This window comes from Sprattus sprattus (assembly GCF_963457725.1).
Source record: "Sprattus sprattus genome assembly, chromosome: 3".
In the NCBI taxonomy this organism is placed as follows: Eukaryota; Metazoa; Chordata; class Actinopteri; order Clupeiformes; family Clupeidae; genus Sprattus; species Sprattus sprattus.
In genome coordinates, this window is record NC_137922.1 from 8,857,410 (window position 1) to 8,876,211 (window position 18,802).

The following is an 18,802-nucleotide window of genomic DNA, read 5'->3' on the forward strand; positions in this document are numbered from 1 at the left end:
GGAAAGCTGTTCTAGTGGCATGGAAACCAGAGTGAGGAAGGGATGCTGTGGCATACAGTATCCCATGATCAGAAAAGAAAAAGGAAAGAAAAATGCAGAAAACCAGAAGGTCAGTTTAGATTTCCCATCTCCCGGAAGTCCCGTCCTGGCTTCAGGTCTACTGGCTCTCCAGTCTCCATGCATGGACACGAGAGAAGGAATTCCCGGAGTTCAGAAGCAAGCCGGCTGGCTGCTGCCTACCCACATCCCTCTGCAGACCCCTCCCCTTGTGTGGCTCCTAAGCTGCTTACAGTAGATTACAGCGCTTCAAAAGGAGACCACTAGAGCACCACACACACAAGCCTTTTTACCAGCCACACTTCAGGGCAGGCTACTACTGAGTCCCATCACAAAGACAGTAAGTACCATACAAGGTACTGCATAAACATATCTTCCAGGTTCAGAAAACGGAGATTTGGCGAAGAGAAATCCACTTTATCCCATGCATATTCAGAATAAATTCATTCTTAGGTGAATCTTGTGTGCGAGGACAGGGAGTGTGAGAGCTTGTCTTACTGACTCACCAGTGATGTAGCAATATTACTCGCTTTCTCTCGCTCAAACACACACACACACACACACAGGACAGATTTTACCCTTGCCTGAGCGCTCCCTTTAGACCCTCGCACCCAATGTGGTTAATAGTGACCTAGTTCTACATGCAAATAAGTCAAATGACAACAAATGTGGGTGGCATTGGCAGATTCAACGTGCTCTAGCTCAGCTCCCTGTGTGTGTGTGTGTGTGTGTGTGTGTGTGTGTGTGTCAATCAGTCCAGGCCCATATCTCCCCCATCTTTTCTTTACGCTGTCATGACACATGAGATGTACAGTGCCACTTAAAAGTATGTGAACCCCTTGACCACTTAGGAGTTTTCTGTTGTTTTACCATGATTTTTCATTTTTTTCATCACCAATTTTCCATAGGAGGAATGTCAGGTTTATGTTTATCATTTGCATGTACTTTTTTTTAGAGGGAATTGTTTGAGTAGCCAAAAGACTACATGAAACATGGAATTAGTCCATTTCAAAAGTAAGTGAACCCCCAGCTGAATTGGTAAAGTCAAGCAGGTAACAGATTCAGTGAAACTTATTTTGGTGCTTAATTAGTCAATTTAGCAAACCGATCATCTGAGACATCCTTAGGGAAAGGTTTGGGCAACACAGATTAAAAGAGAGAGGAAACCAACCAAACTACTGTAGTGCCAAGGTGTACCCACACAGATCAACAATGCCGAAAGGAAACGAGATATCCGAGAACATCAGGAAGAAGGTTCTGACAGCCCATCAGTCTTGGGAAAGCTATAAGACCATCTCCAAAAGATTCCAGCTCCATCCATCCATCCAAGACAAATAATTTAGAAATGGAGGGCATTCAACATGACCGCATCTCTGCCTAGAAGTCGACGCCCATCAAGACCATCACCAAGAAGCACCAGAGGAAGAATAAATCAGGTAAAAGTCAACCCACACATCACCTCTAAAGAGTTTCAGACCTCTCTGGCAGCATCTGGGGTAAATGTACATGGGTCTACAATCAGACGAAAATTGAATAGACATGACATTCATGATCGGGTTGCTAGAAGGAAGCCTCTGCTCTCAAGAAAGAACAAAACTGCCTGTTTCAACTTTGCCCGAGAGCACTTGGATAAACCAAAGGCCTTCTGGAAGTCCCTTCTTTGGACAGATGAGTCCGAGATAGAATTATTTTGTCACGATCAAAACCAACAATTTTTGTCTGATTGTAGACCCATGTACATTTACCCCAGATGCTGCCAGAGAGGTCCGAAACTCTTTAGAGGTGATGTGTGGGTTGACTTTTACCTGATTTATTCTTCTTCTGGTGCTTCTTGGTGATGATCTTGATGGGCGTCCACTTCTAGGCAGAGATGCGGTTATGTTGAATGCTCTCCATTTCTAAATTATTTGTCTTGGATGGATGGATCGAGCTGGAATCTTTTGGAGATGGTCTTATAGCTTTCCCAAGACTGATGGGCTGTCAGTACCTTCTTCCTGATGTTCTCGGATATTTCGTTTCCTCTCGGCATTGTTGATCTGTGTGGGTACACCTTGGCACTACAGTAGTTTGGTTGGTTTCCTCTCTCTTTTAATCTGTGTTGCCCAAACCTTTCCCTAAGGATGTCTCAGATGATCGGTTTGCTCAATTGACTAATTAAGCACCCAAATAAGTTTCACTGAATCTGTTACCTGCTTGACTTTACCAATTCAGCTGGGGGTTCACTTACTTTTGAAATGGACTAATTCAGTGTTTCATGTAGTTTTTCGGCTACTCAAACAATTTCCTCTAAACAAGTACATGCAAATGATAAACATAAACCTGATATTTCATCTATGGAAAATTGGTGATAAAAAAATGAAAAATCATGGTAAAACAACAGAAAACGCTTAAGTGCTCAAGGGGTTCACATACTTTCAAGTGGCACTGCAAATATCAGAAGTAGCCTGGAGCCACGTCTGAACCCAAAAACAGATCCTGGCTGGAGCATTGAGAGCTGCTGTTTGACTTCAATCATCAATAACAAGTATTTAAGAGTGATTTCAGGAGTGTTTTTGCTTTTTCTTCAACATTGGAAAACGTACAGATCAACAGTAGATATAAAGGCATGGGTACTAGTGCAAACAATAAACCAGTAACCACCGCAACAGCAGAGTTAACCAGTTTATTTATAAAACATTAGCCTATATACTTTGACCAAGGAGTCAAGGATGAGTTTGGCTTGCCTGCTCCATGGTGATCAAACAAGTGCCATGGCAACTGCTTAGTCAGTTGAACAATTTGAGACTCTGAAAATGTCCTCACATAAAGGGTAATGCACTCCATTCAACAGTCTTACAAGAATTAGACATCAGTTACATAGTTCAGAGAAGTTCTCTGTGCAATAACTTTTCCTGTTATATGAATACAAGGTCAATCCAAAACCGGCGACTGTCAGATCTAAATATTCGACGTCTGATGGCGAGAAAATCCTGAGGTTTCCATCGAGCATATTTTGTTTGCATTTAGTGGTAGAAGTATGCCATCTACAGGAGCAAAAAAGGAACGATTACATTATTGGTGCAATACTGACTTGGCTGTTACTATAGCTCTTTAAAACAAGACGACAAAAACCTTCACGTAAACACACACATCGGCTGTAATGTCTCACCAGTTTTTAGTCAAATTCATACATCCCATCCCAATATCAACATGCAAAGTTCTTTCAAATCGTTACTTACTGCGTCCTTTCTGACGGCAGGCACTGACGTACATGCTTACAATGTCCTAAATTTAACTCCGCCACCTGCGTGATGGTCTGGTCCTACCCAGAGACAGACCTGTGTCAGATTCCCTCACCTCACTAGTCAACTAGCAACTGCTCCGCGGCTGTCCACACGCAAACACCAGAATTCGCCTCTGCGTGATAGCTTGGTACTGCGTCTGCAGCAGCTTCAAGAGCAAATGAGTGCAAAGTGCGCTGACCAGGTCACTATAAGGTCTTAGACAGAAAGCAATCCTGCTCACCTCAACACCCTCTGTCCACCTTTGGCGAGCATTCTTCTCTTTTGAAGCAGCTTCGCAGTGCCAAAATAAACGTTATGCAGGCTATCTAACGTCTAGGATTGCTGGCTGAATTAATCGGGAACTCATAACATCGTTATACACTCTTAAACGGTTACCAACTGGAATCTGAATATCTACTTAAAATAATGTCTTCATCCACACCGCATAGTAGGAACGAGACCTACCTATACTAGAAGCTGAATCAACTTGATGTCAAAGAGCTAAACAAAAGGACTATGGGCATGACACAGCTGTACTCATACAATACTTGTAACAGGATCAATCTCAACCCCTTCGTCATGTTGACATATTCAAACTGACTACAGAGGTTAAAAAACAGAGCCAGGAACAGAGGAAGCTTTTGTTAATCCAAAAAGCTTATTTTACTATAATTCTGTAAACGTATGCCGTTGAGAAGACCTCATTCAGCGCAGACAATGAACAGGAGCAGTCTTACATCAGTTCAAGATACAATAACTTACCAATGTTATAATATTTATATAAAATAGATCTATATTCATTTTAGTATAAAGGATACTGAGTTTACTTTATGGGAGAGGGGTCATCTGAATGTTTACTACATAAACCGAGCAGTTGACCCACGTTAGAAAACAACTCAGAAAACTTTTCCAACACAATTGCGGTTCTGATTCTGAACGGCGGCAACATTATGCTAGGATAGCTAACTGTTAAGTGAGCCAGCGACAGCTAACCATCTAACGGTAGCTAATAACAAACCGGTTGCGAATATGAACAGGATCTCGCAACACCTATTAAGTAATCACATAATGTCCTTGCAGGCAAAAACAAGTAGCCAGGCGAACTAGTTGGTAAATACAGCGGCAAGCTTAAGTTTAGGTCGTTATATTATTGAGTCAATTAGCTAGGTTGCTAGCTAACGTTACCGCTATTGTATTCCAACAGAGATGCTGGGCTGTGAGTAGCAGTATGACTTCATCGGCTAGCATTCAAGTTTACAAACCTTTGCACGTCCGGCCTCGAGTTTTCTCTGCCGTTCATTTTCATCCATCTCCCGAGCGAAATTAAACCATAAGACTTAGATTCGCTCTCGATGCAACGCTTTATTTGACGGGGTCTCCAATTTCTAAGTTAGCTATCTTGAAGTTGGAAAGGAATCCTCAAAATAACTGTCAGAAAGAAATTCAACATGGCCGCGAACTTGGTTCAACTCCGCCCTTATTGGTTAGGTTCAGTTGATGGGACCTATCAAAACCAGTATGATCAACTTTGTACCCAATCAAATTTGCGCTCAATGACAATGTAAGCCCGCCCACCCACTCTTGGATCTGTAACTGACACGTTGTCAACCTATTAGAAACATGCAATCGGCATAGAAAACACTGACAGACAATTTTCCTAACCAATTATTGTTCTTACAGAAATGTGGAGCCAACCCTCAGAATCTGTTTTCAAAACGCCAACTTTCATTTCACTGGCTTAATTGGTTCCTGAAGCAACACCCATAAAGCTGCATCAGGTCCCTCACCAATAGAAATATGCGCAACCGAAGCCCGGGTAAATCAACTGAACCAGTAGAAATGTACCCATATGGTTACAAACTATGCACACTGCTTGCATTGAAGTACTGCTGTGTCGCGGTGCCTTGAGTGTATTCAAACCTGCTTCTGCCAGCCCAATCTTTCTGCATGACTTTGCCTTTGACATTGTATGTTATACATCTTATAACACAATAATTTGATATCATCCATTGTTGATGAGTTGTCCTAAACGTGAAGACCAGAAGGTTGACCAGTTTTAACCAGAAATCAATCACGTGACTTTCACTACCCTTGTTCAGGTTTGTATATACACTTGTACACTTTCTCCTTTCGTATCATGTTATTGCTTAAATGGTTAAAAGATCATATTTATCAGTTGTGTATGTGACATATAACTCGCCAGTTTACGTAATATTCCAGGGATGATGTTTGCTATGTGAAATCTCATAGTCTACTCTATAGGCTACAGATATCAAACTATCTAATTCTAAAAAAGACATTAGAACAGAAATGGAGATTAAGGCCATGGGCGCTTCCTTGAGTGCCATATATAGACTGTTCGTCTTGTAGGGTTACCTGCTGCATAGCAACGTGAGGGCTGGGCTTACCTTAATCAAAGATCATTCTTGTGTTTCTGGCAACCAGGTGATTGACGCAAGGAAGTGAGTTAACACACATACCTGGGAACCAGGCCATATCATGAACTTGTATCTGATATACCAAATGGAGTGTACTGGTTTATTATTTCAAGGTGGATTCAAATCTATGGTTTTATAGTGATTATTCTGTTTGTGGAGGAACAGTCTTTTTTTCTCAGTTACTTTCCTAAACCTGCAAGTATGACGGATCCTATGGTAGACCAGATGACACGGCTGAAACTAAAGTTACTGGAGAGGGTAAGTGTATGAGCAGTGTCATTTAAAACGTTTGCATGAGGACGAGGTCATCACTTAACTACAACACCAGATGATTCATTCTGGTGTAGGCAACCATTGTTGTATTTGTATGTGGATGAATTGTTTAGCCTGTGACCACCTTTTGACGATAATATTTACTTTTCCATTCACCACAGAGACTTGAGAACGAGAGGAACAATTACGATGAAAGGGGAGATTCTGCCCTGTCCACACGTAAGCTGTGGCAAAAATATGCCAAATTTTCACTAGGATGTCCAAACAGCATTCTCTTATTTTTTGTTTTTAAACGAATAGTGAGAATCTATTGTTTTTGCGTAGCAAAGCGACAATTTATTGTTTTCTGGTAGCAAGGAGGAAATTATGTTTTCTTTCACCTTACCTTTTTCATAGTCCTATCACGGCAACATTTGACATAAAGGACACACCCCTGACAGTCACATTTTAAAGTGTTCGCTCTCTCTGCTGGTTAAAATAGGACACTACATCGAGAGAAAATATTTCTGAGTATGCCACTCCATTTTAACCATTTTTGCTCTTACTTTGCAGGAAGTTATGATGGGCAAGCTGACGCCTTACATAGTGCTCTGAGACGGAAGAGGAATTTACTGCAGAGACTGAGAGTAAGTAGAGAGTCTGCAAGCAGCACCTATACAGTATATGCTGTTATCTTTTATCACAGGATCTTGTTGAGGCATGTGGTATACAGTGAAAATATTTACTTACCAGGCCTGAGTTGCTAAGCAACGAGTTCAACACCAGCAGACATTATGCAGACATTATTAATTAATTAAATTAAAACTTAAACAATGTTGAAGACAAGCTATGCAACAGTGGGCATCTGATTGTTGTTCTTGCTGTTGTTGTTGTTAAATTGCAAGTTACATGTGACTTTTCTCAATCTTTGTGCTGTGGTGGTAAGCACTGAACCCCAAGCTACTAAAGTACTACATCATGTCACAAGAGGCTGTGTAATACACCATCAACAACAAATATGTAATTGGATCAGCCACATGAGCTGTGTGGGGTTTTTGATATGAGTCTGGCTCCTCTCTGTCTCATGTTGAAATGTCCTTCAGTGAGAAATACTTACACAATGAGGTGCACTGAGGTTGTCATGGTTATGGAAAGGGTTTCTTATTACACAATATAATGCACTGTATCTTTAAGGAGAGGACATTTTTGTAAATCACTATGAGACTACATTGAAACTCAGAAAGCATAGAAGAAAACCTCAGGAACCAGCCTCTGACCAATTCTCTGCCTGAACTTCATACGGGATATAGCCTTAGTACACTCCGAGTCCTTTAGGGACATCCATGGAGTTTGATACTAAATCATGTCACACATTTTTCTCCATAGCATGTCATCAGTCATAACCTTAGTTTTGATGTTTTCTTTATGTTCCTGTTGTAAAGGAACAGCACTACTTGGAGGATCTTGGAAGACCACATACATGGGGAGGGAATCAAAGGCAACATCGTCCAGATCACTTCCCTACAACAAACCCTCCTCCGATCCATGTGTACCAGCCTCTTCCACCTGTCCCGGCCCACCAACTGCTTCCACTGCCACCGCCCCCCCGAATCATACAGCAAACAGTAACAAATATGAACATTATGGGCTGTGCCTTGTCTTTGCTCATAGCCCTTTCTTTCTCTTGTCTGTTCTGTTGCTGTCTGAGATGTTATAGACTCACAGATGATAAATTCTATTCTCTTCTATCACTCGGAGTTAACTTAGCCAGGTTTGTCACTAAACCGCATTCTTGGAATGCCCCTCAGACAGCTTGTTAGTGAAGTGATTGGTTCATCAACACACATCCCAAACGTTGGGCTAGTGGACCAATCACAGTTTTTGCATTCTGTTTCTGCGACGTGTAGTTACATTTCTTGGGAGGTGCACGTCAGGGTACAGTGTAGATTCCACGCAGAAACATTAATTGTTGACCAGAAAAACGCAGGCTAAATACCTTTCGTATGTTCCATTGCGTCTGTGTTCTCCTCACAGCTTCCGCAGCCAACCACCATAATCCAGCAGCTACCTCAGCAACAGCCACTCATCACACAGATACCTCCTCCTCAGCCTGCACCCCCATACAAATCTGGCAGCGTCAAAGAGGGTACAAATGATAATTGTGTGTGTGTGTGTGTGTGTGTGTGTATATGAGTGTTCTTGTTGGTACATAAATTGTTATCAAATAGAGGTCTGTGTGAAAGTCATCAAAGTCAGAATAATCAGTTAATTAGTGAGTGTAAAGTTTACAATGTGCCAGTTGTATCAGGCGGTCCTCCATGGTCTTCCTGCATGCCGATTGTGACTTTCATTCCACAGACATGGTAGAAATGATGCTGATGCAGAACGCACAGATGCACCAGATCATCATGCAGAACATGATGCTGAAGGCCATCCCTCCCATGTCCTCGCCGATGGGAGCCGTCCATACTGCCCCCTCAACCCAATACTCTGTAGCGGTCAGTAACCTTTAACAACAGTTGTGATCGCTAATGTTAAAGGATTTTAGAAATGAAAGTCATACAACGATATAAACATATAAATAAGCTGTGAATAAAGCAATCTGTAAAGTACTGTTTTATGCACAAGTAATTGTAACACAACTTGTCCCAAAGACCCAGCTGAATTCATGAAATCCTCTTTATCTGTGAAATTTTGCTAGTGGACTTAAAAATGTAATTTTAAGAAAGTCTGTAGTGTTTCATCCAGTTTTGACCTTGCTGTTCCCCAGGACATGCCCTCCAAAGCAAGGGGCAGTGCCATCCACCACCATCATCACTACAGCCCACCTGGCCCACAGCTGCCCCCCATTACCTACCCCATCTGGGGCAGCCAGGGAGGGGCATACCAACCCTCAGTGCAACATGTGATGGGGCCAATATCACTCCCACCTTTAAACATGTAAGGGGCAAGAAGCTGAAGCTGTGTAAACTTGATCCAGCCTTTGATTTTATAAATAGACACCAGCCTCTTAACCTTTACTTTTATGAAGTGTTAGGCATAATCTGTGCAGTTTCATTCATTTGAATACACATGGCTTTTTTGGGCCCTTCGACAATAACAAAGAATATTAAGACATCTTCCTTTAGAAAGTAATTGATAATCTACCTTTTGTTTTGTTTTTTCAACAGTGGCCAGAAGTGGAACTAATTCTAGAATGCCTGTGGAATGATCACCACAAGCAAACAGCAGCATTCTTCCAAACAATGGACCACCTAACTTAAACCACGTGATGTCAGCTTGCCCCCACCCTGAACTTTGTTTGCAAAGAGCCAATTAAGGGTTTAGAACAGATGGAAGAGTACAGTGGTGAGAGGACTGAAGCTGTACAAGAACACTAGGCACTGGCTTCCAGAATCTCAGAGCATCAAATATTTGTTTGTAAAATCTAATTATATATGCATCCTACACCTGTTCAGAACACACACACACACACACACACACACACAACAGTAACTACTCACTATGCATATTTTTCTGTTTTGCGTATAGAAATCAAGGGAGGCCTGACATAGAGCGGTCAAGACATTGCATGCACATTTTTCAATGCGCACCAGGAATGTATGAGTCATTACAAACAATCAAACAATCAATTTTGTATTAAATATTCAGCCCCAATTTTTATTCTTTATATACAAATTACAAGATCCACGAGACAGTCCACTCTTATATATGGAGCTGCTTGCCGTGTCATTTAGACCAAAATATTTACCCCGTGAGTTTAGTCAGTTATCCCTACTGCTTGTTTACATCCCGCCCTCAGGCAATGCCACACGCGCATCTGAGAACATAGCTGCGTGTGTCCACAAAATTGAATGCGCATCCCCTGACTCACCTGTTCTTATCCTTGGGGATTTTAATGCCTGTAGACTTAATAAAATACTTCCCACCTACCAACAATATGTTAAATGCACTACCAGAGGCGACAAAACAATCGACCTCTGTTATGGTAATGTAAAGAACGCATACAAGGCATGTAAAAAACCTCCTCTCAGCACCGCGGATCATAACGTTGTCCATCTTATCCCCGCTTATCGCACGAAGCTGCAAAGGGAGGGTGTTCTAAAGAAGCAGGTGAAAAAGTGGGATGATGATGCTGTAATTGAGACTCTTCAGGCCTGCTACGAGTGCACTGACTGGGAGGTGCTAATGCAGGGCAACAGCCTAGAGGAGGCTGCAGATGTGGTAACTGACTACATACATTTCTGTGAGGCGATGATTGTCCCTACTAAGACTGTTAAGGTATTTTCTAACAACAAGCCTTGGATAACAAAAGCCCTGAAATCAACCCTGAATGAAAAGAAAATTGCATTCTTCTCTGGAAATAAAATTGAGTCCAAACTCATTCAAAATAAACTGAATAAACAATTAAAAGCAGCAAAGAGGGAATATAAGGAGAGAGTTGAGAAACTCTTCCTGGAGGGTAAGCCGAGAGTTGCATGGCAAGGCGTCAAAACCCTAGCTGGCCTCCCCAACAACAACTCAGCTCTACCCACCACTGGGGAAGAAGACTGCATTAACATGGCAGAGAACCTTAACCAGTTTTACTGCAGGTTTGAGAAAGTGGACCACTCGCAGGAGAGGGAGAAACTGACAGAGGAGCTCACTGCTAGGATGCCGGGCTACGTAAATAGGCAGCTGCAGCAGGTGGAGGTTGAGCTGGTTTTGAGAAGGACAAGGCCAAACAAAGCACCAGGGCCAGACCAGATCTGTGGCCGCCTCCTGAAGGCCTGCAGCAACCAGCTTGCTGGTGTCTACTGCCACCTCTTTAACCGCTCATTGGCTGAACACTCTATCCCCTCAGTCTGGAAATCTTCCATCATATGCCCTGTGCCTAAAAAGAGTAAACCCACCTGCGACAATGACTACCGACCTGTGGCCCTAACATCCCTGGTCATGAAAGGCTTTGAGAGGTTAATGATTACACAGCTACAGGCGGAGGTCAGTAAGCACGTTGACCCGCTTCAGTTTGCGTACAAACGTCACAGAGGGGTAGATGACGCCACACTGACGCTACTGCATGGAGCCTATGCCCACCTTGACAAGCCCAAGTCATTTGTACGCCTGGTGTTCATAGACTTCTCGAGTGCCTTTAACACTGTGCAACCCCATCTAATGGGACAACATCTTCTCCAGATGGAGGTCAATCCCCACCTCATACTCTGGGTGCTCTCATTCCTGACAGACAGACACCAGAGAGTGAGAGTTAATGGCCACCTCAGCTCATCCAGAAGGATCTCTACAGGTGCTCCACAGGGCTCTGTCATCTCACCAGTTCTTTACACTCTCTACACCAACGACTGCAGAAGCACAAACCCAGACATTACATACATAAAGTACTCTGACGACACTGTCATCATGGACTCCACCAACTCATCCGATCAGTTACAGTCTGAGCTGGCCACTTTTTCAGACTGGTGTGGCCGGAACTGCCTTGATCTCAATATCACCAAAACAAAAGAACTAATAATAGACTTCAGAAAGTCCCCCTCCACCTTTCCCACTCTGACTGTCAATAACCAGCCGATAGAAAGGGTTGACACATACAAATATCTTGGAACAATAATTGACCACAAACTCAACTTCAAAACAAATACCGATACCATCTACTCCAAGTGTCAGCAGCGTCTCTTTTTCCTTCGCAAACTCCGCAAACTCCAGGTCCACCAATCCGTTCTGACTGCATTCTACAGATGTTTCATTGAATCCATAATCACCTTCAACATCACTTCCTGGTTTGGAGCGCTGTCCAACATCCATAGGAACCCACTAAACAGAATCATCAAACTGAGCAGCAAAATAATTGGACAACAGCAGGAATCACTCATCAGCATATACAACAAAAGGACTAAGCAAAAAGCAAAACAAATCACCTTGGACATCACACACACTCTACACACTCAGTATTGCCTCCTACTCTCAGGCCACAGATACAGAGCACCTACACTAAGGACAAATAGAGCCCTGTCAAGCTTTGTCCCAGCATCTATTAGACTGTTAAATGGCTGAACCCCCTGCTTGAACGGTGTTCTCTCTCTTTTAAACACCTGGACTCTCTTTTAATCATTATTTATTGTCCCTCCACTGTGGAGGTATTAACTTATTTATTCACCAGGCTCAGCAAGGTTTATTATTATAATCTGCCATTATTATCTGCCTTATGTCTAGTGTGGGCTGATGGTGTGCGTGTGTGTGAGTGTGTGTGTGTGTGTGTGTGCTTGTGTGTATCTGTGTGTGCGTGTGTGTTTGTTTTATGTATTGTCGGGTATGGACACACCCTGCTGCTCCTCCACATCTGAAGTTCCTAACGGAAAAATAAAGTACTTTGAATATAAAAAACAAAATTCCACTGAGAAGCTTAAAATTCTATCTAAAATATGCACTCATTTTATAAAATATAAAAACAAACGCTCCACAAACAATAAACAAACATGTTTTAGATTATGTCTTCAGTGTGAAAACCCAGGCGACTGAGGTACCGTTATTTGTATCTCAGCTTTTGGCGCCATTGCTTGGTAGCATCTGATTGGTTGTGCTTTGTGAACCTGAAGAGCCACAGGGGACGATTGTGGATTCGGAGAGCGGAAACGGATGTGTGAATCCAGGTGTCTCACGGAGAACTCAGCGGTTTTTGTGTGTGAAGGAGTAGAAATATATACATAAATCAATCTGGCGGTTGTGCATAATCTGAATTGTGACTGGATCTGAATATAGATAGTTTTGGGAGAATGGAGGGTGAGGAGAAGGAAGGTGGGGAGGGGAAATGGAGTTCGGGTTCAGCGCGTGGTAGAAATGAAGGATCGACCAAAAGAACACGGGAGGAAGGGGGAATTGAGGGTAGAGTGGTGCGAAGGAAAGTTGTAGAAGATGAGTATAAGGTGGTTGTGAAATTCAAGGATGGACATGATATTCAGGCCGTGTCTCTCATTACGTTAACTTTGGTGCTTAAAAAATCAGTTGGGGAGGTGGAACTGGCACAAGTATTACATGATGGTAGGCTTTTGATTAAGTGTAAGGATGTTGGACAACGAGATAAGGCTATGCGATTACCTTCAATTTGTAAAAAAGAGGTGTATGAAGTAAAGCAGTTTGGTGCAGGAGGGAAGGTAAGGGGTGTGATCTCTGGAATTCCAATTGGTGAAAAGTTGGAGGAGTTGAAAAGGATCATTAAAGGAGGAAAGATAGTAGACATTAAGCGCCTGCAGATGGTGAGGGAGGGTCAGAAAGTCGATAGTACTTCAATTCTTTTGGAGTTTCAAGAAGAGGGCCTGCCAGCCAAAGTAATGATAGGGTATATGTGTTTTAGTGTGAGGGAGTATGTCCCTCCTCCAATGCGTTGTTATAAGTGTCAGCGTTATGGTCACATTGCAAAAAATTTTAAAGGAAAGCAAAGGTGTGGGAAGTGTGGTGAAGATCATGAGTATGATAAATGTGAGAGTGAGGTCAAAAAGTGTAGCAACTGTGGGGGAGGTCACACTGCAGCATATGGTGGATGCCTTGTAAGGAAAAGGGCGGTGGTAGTACAGCAGGTTAGAACAGAGAAAAAGCTAACATGCTCAGGCAATCAAAGTGGTAGATACAGAAAAGAAGGAAAGAGAAATAATAAAGCCAGTGAATAAGGAATGTGAAGGAATCAGTACAGAGAAATTGGTGTTGTTCATAGCGTATGTGACAAACTGTGCGGAACAAGTCAGTTCAAAGAGAGATAAGGTAAAGATGATAATGAAAGCGGCAGGATTATTTCTGAATGTTCAGGAATTGACTTTTGAAACTTTTGATGGGGGGGGCCTAGCACAGCGTGAAGGGGTTGAGTCACCATCCCAACCAGAGCCATGGTAGTAATTCTGCAGTGGAATGCAAGAAGCCTTATTGCTAATGGAAATTAATTTAAAGGTTTTATTGAGAGAATGCCAGTTAAACCAGATGTTATGTGCATTCAGGAGACCTGGCTTAAGGGGGTTATAGATTTCGTTATAAAGGGATACACAAGTGTAAGGAGAGATAGGCAAGGTGGGAATGGTGGAGGGTGTGCTATTTTAGTGAAAGAGGGCTTGCAAATGAGAGAGTCAAAGAGAGGAGATGAGTTGGAATTTATTACAATGGAAATATGGAGTAAAGAAGGGAGTATTAAGGTGGTTAACTTTTATAACCCGTGCAAGCAGTTAGAGATTGAGCACTTGGAAGAGGTATGGGGGGGATTAAACGGGAAGGTGATTTGGTGTGGGGATTTTAATGTGCACAGTACAGTTTGGGGATATAAAGATGATAGTAATGGTAGAGTAGTTGAAGAATTTATTGAAGAGAGAGGACTAGTTTGCCTTAATGATGGAACAGGTACAAGAGTAGATGTATCTAGGGGTGTAGAGTCTGTGGTAGATATCACACTTGCGAATGAAGTAGCGAATAAGTGTAAATGGGAGGTACTGAGAAGAAGTACCATAGGTAGTGATCATTACCCAATATTGATCCACACTGATATTGAGTTTATTAAGGAAAACATTAGTAGGGAGGGTAGGTTGAAGATGAAAGAAGCGAATTGGGAGATGTTTCAGGAAATTAGTGAGTATGGGATGTTATTTATTAGAAATTATCAGGATGTTGAAGAGTTGTGTAGGATAGTAAGTCACACTATTATACATGCAGCAAATGAGGCCATCCCGAAGTCCAAACCAGGCACCCGTAATAAGATTGCTCCTTGGTGGACTCTAGACTGAGTGTAAGGAAGCCATTAAGAATAGAAATAGAATGTTTAGAAATCTGAGGAAAACACATAATTTTCAAAACTTAGTTGAATATAAGAGGAGTCAAGCAGTAGTGAGGCGAATTGTAAGAAAAAGTAAAAAAGAATACTGGGTAAAGTTTTGTAACTCTATTGGGAGGTCTACCCCTTTAGAAAGAGTTTGGGGAATGATTAGGAGGATGAGAGGATGTGGTAGAAGCTATGGATATCCAGTGATGCAAGATGGTGATAATATGGTAACAAGTAGTGAGGGAAAGGCAGAGCTGATAGCCAAAGCATTAGTGAAGGTGCACAGTTCAGAAAATCTTAGCCAAGTGGAGAAGAAGGGAAGGGCAGACACTTTGGCTAGATATTCTCATGTCCTTCAGGATGAGGGAGCAGGGAGTAGTGAAGAGGGAGGAATGCTAGATAAGCTGTTCTCAGTGAGCGAGCTTAACAACGCACTATGGAAGTTAGGCAAATCTACACCAGGTCGGGATTGCATCTGTTATGGGATGTTGGAAAACCTTGGGGTAAGAGGAAAAGAAGTTTTAGTCAAATTATTTAACAAGGTGTGGCAGGAGGGCAGTATTCCAAGTTGCTGGAAAGAGTCAATAGTAATTCCCATAAAGAAGCCAGGAAAGGACCCCACACTACCTGGCAGTTATAGACCAATAGCACTGACCTCTCAAATGGGGAAAGTTATGGAAAGGATGATTAATGATAGGTTAGTCTACTATCTAGAGACTAAGAGAATGATTAATGTATATCAGAGTGGTTTCAGAAGGGGAAGGAGCACTATCCTATGGTAGGTCTGGAATATGACATTAGGAAAGCTCAAGTAAATAAGGAGACTGTGGTGGCGGTATTTTTTGATATTGAAAAAGCCTATGAAATGGTGTGGAAGCAGGGCCTTCTTATAAAGCTTAAACAGTTGGGAATAAGAGGAAGAGTCCTTTGCTGGATTAAGGATTTTCTAACAGAAAGGAAAATAGCAGTAAGGATAAATGGAGGTCTTAGTACACAGTATGAGGTAGAGAATGGTATTCCTCAGGGAAGCATTATAAGTCCTCTACTATTCTCAATTGCTATAAATTACGTTTTTAAGGATGTGGATAGTGATGTTGAAGTAGCATTATTTGCTGATGATGGAGCGGTGTGGAAAAGAGGAAGAAATGTGGAGTTTATAGTTAATAACATGCAAAAGACAATTAGTAAAATTGAAAAATGGGCATTTGAGTGGGGATTTAGATTCTCTGTAAATACAGCCGCGGAAAAAATTAAGAGACCACTTCAAAATTATCAGTTTCTCTGGTTTTACTATTTATTGGTATGTGTTAAAGTAAAATGTACATTTTAGTTTTATTATATAACCTACTGGCAACATTCCTACCAAATTTCAAATAAAAATATTGTCATTTAGATCATTTATTTGCAGAAAAATGACAATTGGTCAAAATAGCAAAAAAGATGCAGTGTCTTCAGATCTCGAATAATGCAAAGAAAACAAGCTCATATTCATTTTTAAACTACACAATACTAATGCTTTAACTTAGGAAGAGTTCAGAAATCAATATTTGGTGGAATAACCTTGATTTAAAATCACAACTTTCATGTGTCTTGGCATGCTCTCCACCAGTCTTTCACATTGCCGTTGGGTGACTTTATGCTACTCCTGGCGCAAGAATTCAAGCAGCTCGGCTTCTTTTCATGGCTTGTGACCATCCATCTTCCTCTTGATCACATTTCAGAGGTTTTTTTTTGGGATTCAGGTCTCGAAATTGGGCTGGCCATGACAGGGTCCTGATCTGGTGATACTCCATCCACACCTTTACTGGCCTGGCTGTGTGACATGAAGCATTGCCCTGCTGGAAAAAACACTTCTCAGAGTTGGGGAACATTGTCAGAGCAAAAGGAAGCAAGTTTTTCTTCCGGGACAACGTTGTACTTTGCCTGGCTGAGGTTTGTAAAAGACCATAAGGATTGAACCAAAGCCGACGGGAGGGTCTCCTAGTTCGTCTTCTCTGATGAGTCCAATTTCACAGTAGGTGCAAGACTCTGTGGCTTGTAGGCCTCTCCAGGTCTCCGTCTAACCATCAGACGACCATGTGTTGGGCAAAGCTGAAAATTGGACTCATCAGAGAAGACGAACTAGGAGACCCTCCAGTCCGCTTTGGTTCAATCCTTATGGTCTTTTACAAACCTCAGCCAGGCAAAGTACAACGTTGTCCCGGAAGAAAAACTTGCTTCCTTCTGACAATGTTCCTCAACTCTGAGAAGTGTTTTTTCCAGCAGGGCAATGCTCCATGCCACACAGCCAGGCCAGTAAAGGTGTGGATGGAGTATCACCAGATCAGGACCCTGTCATGGCCAGCCCAATTTCGAGACCTGAATCCCATAAAAAAAACTCTGAAATGTGATCAAGAGGAAGATGGATGGTCACAAGCCATGAAAAGAAGCCGAGCTGCTTGAATTCTTGCGCCAGGAGTAGCATAAAGTCACCCAACGGCAATGTGAAAGACTGGTGGAGAGCATGCCAAGACACATGAAAGTTGTGATTTTAAATCAAGGTTATTCCACCAAATATTGATTTCTGAACTCTTCCTAAGTTAAAGCATTAGTATTGTGTAGTTTAAAAATGAATATGAGCTTGTTTTCTTTGCATTATTCGAGATCTGAAGACACTGCATATTTTTTGCTATTTTGACCAATTGTCATTTTTCTGCAAATAAATGATCTAAATGACAATATTTTTATTTGAAATTTGGTAGGAATGTTGCCAGTAGGTTATATAATAAAACTAAAATGTACATTTTACTTTAACACATACCAATAAATAGTAAAACCAGAGAAACTGATAATTTTGAAGTGGTCTCTTAATTTTTTCCGCAGCTGTATATCCAAGACTGTCTTTTTTACCAGAAAGAGGCATATTAACGAGGACCTAAAGATCAGGATTTATGGCAGTGAATTAGAGAGAGTGAAGTGTTTTAGATACTTGGGGATGTGGTTTGATCAAAAGCTTCTGTGGGCAGAACATATTGATAAGGTGGTGGTAAAATGTAAAAAAGTACTTAACGTGATGAGGTGTTTGAGGGGTGTTGATTGGGGGGCAAACAGGACTGCATTAAGTGCAATTTACACAGGTTTGATTCGGTCTGGGATTGATTATGGGTGTTATATTTATGGTTCTGCTGCTCCGAGTAATCTAATGAAGCTGGATATGGTCCAATATAAAGCTCTGAGAGTGTGCTGTGGAGCATTTAAGACCACTCCTGTGGCAGCAATGCAAGTAGAGATGGGGGAAATGCCACTCAGACTAAGAAGGGAGCAGTTGGCATTGGTTTATTAGACCAACCTTAAGGGGCATAGGAATGATCACCCATGTCGAAAAGTGTTGTTACCCTGCCAGGAGAAGGAAAGAAAGCAGAGTTCAAGTTTTGGATGGACAATACAGCAAGCTGCTAGGGGAATGGAAATCTCTGAGTTGAGAGTAAGTTCGACAGTTGCATATTCTAGGGTTCCTCCATGGATGCTTGAGGAGGTGAAAGTAGATTTCTCTCTATTAGAGCGTAGGGAGAATGGGGAGTGTGTGGATGAATACAACTTCCAAATGCACTGTAATTTACAGTATCCCAACAGCATCCAGATGTATACTGATGCATCTAAAATAGGAAACAAAGTTGGGGTGGCTTTTGTGATCCGAAAGTTAGATGTAACAGTGACACAAAGAATGACTGATGACTTGGCTGTGTTTACAGCTGAACTAGCTGCAATAAGACTAGCGTTAATGTGGGTTGAAGAGAATAGACTCAAATGTGTAGCAATATGGTCTGACTCCAGTTCAGCTCTAGTTTCACTAAAAAACATGCACTCTGAATCAAGACCAGACATTGTTTATGAGGTGTTGGAGTCAGCAAATCGGGTGCAGAAGGCAGGAATTAGTATTTCCTTTGGGTGGGTTTCACACATGGGAGTTGAAGGAAACGAAATGGCTGATAGATTTGCAAAACAGGCAGCACTAAAACATGATG

General features: G+C 41.9%; 2 protein-coding genes across 2 annotated transcripts in view; one reads left to right on the plus strand and one right to left on the minus strand.

The window, feature by feature from the left end:
• pcnt (pericentrin) overlaps positions 1 to 4,715 on the minus strand; it is a 62,319-nt gene extending 57,604 nt beyond the window's left edge. Inside the window, exon 1 of the mRNA XM_080835201.1 lies at positions 4,583 to 4,715. Coding sequence (XP_080691327.1) covers positions 4,583 to 4,630 — 48 coding nt within the window. The 5' untranslated portion in view covers positions 4,631 to 4,715. The remainder of the gene's footprint in view (positions 1 to 4,582) is intronic.
• Positions 4,716 to 5,959: 1,244 nt separating this feature from the next.
• cUnh21orf58 (chromosome Un C21orf58 homolog) lies at positions 5,960 to 8,954 on the plus strand (the record flags this gene model as incomplete). The annotated part of the gene is made up of 7 exons (XM_080835341.1): positions 5,960 to 6,016; positions 6,193 to 6,250; positions 6,584 to 6,657; positions 7,453 to 7,635; positions 8,045 to 8,156; positions 8,369 to 8,508; positions 8,781 to 8,954. 7 exons carry the CDS (start codon positions 5,960 to 5,962, stop codon positions 8,952 to 8,954), a joined length of 798 nt encoding a protein of 265 aa, XP_080691467.1.
• Between the last annotated feature and the right edge of the window lie 9,848 nt (positions 8,955 to 18,802).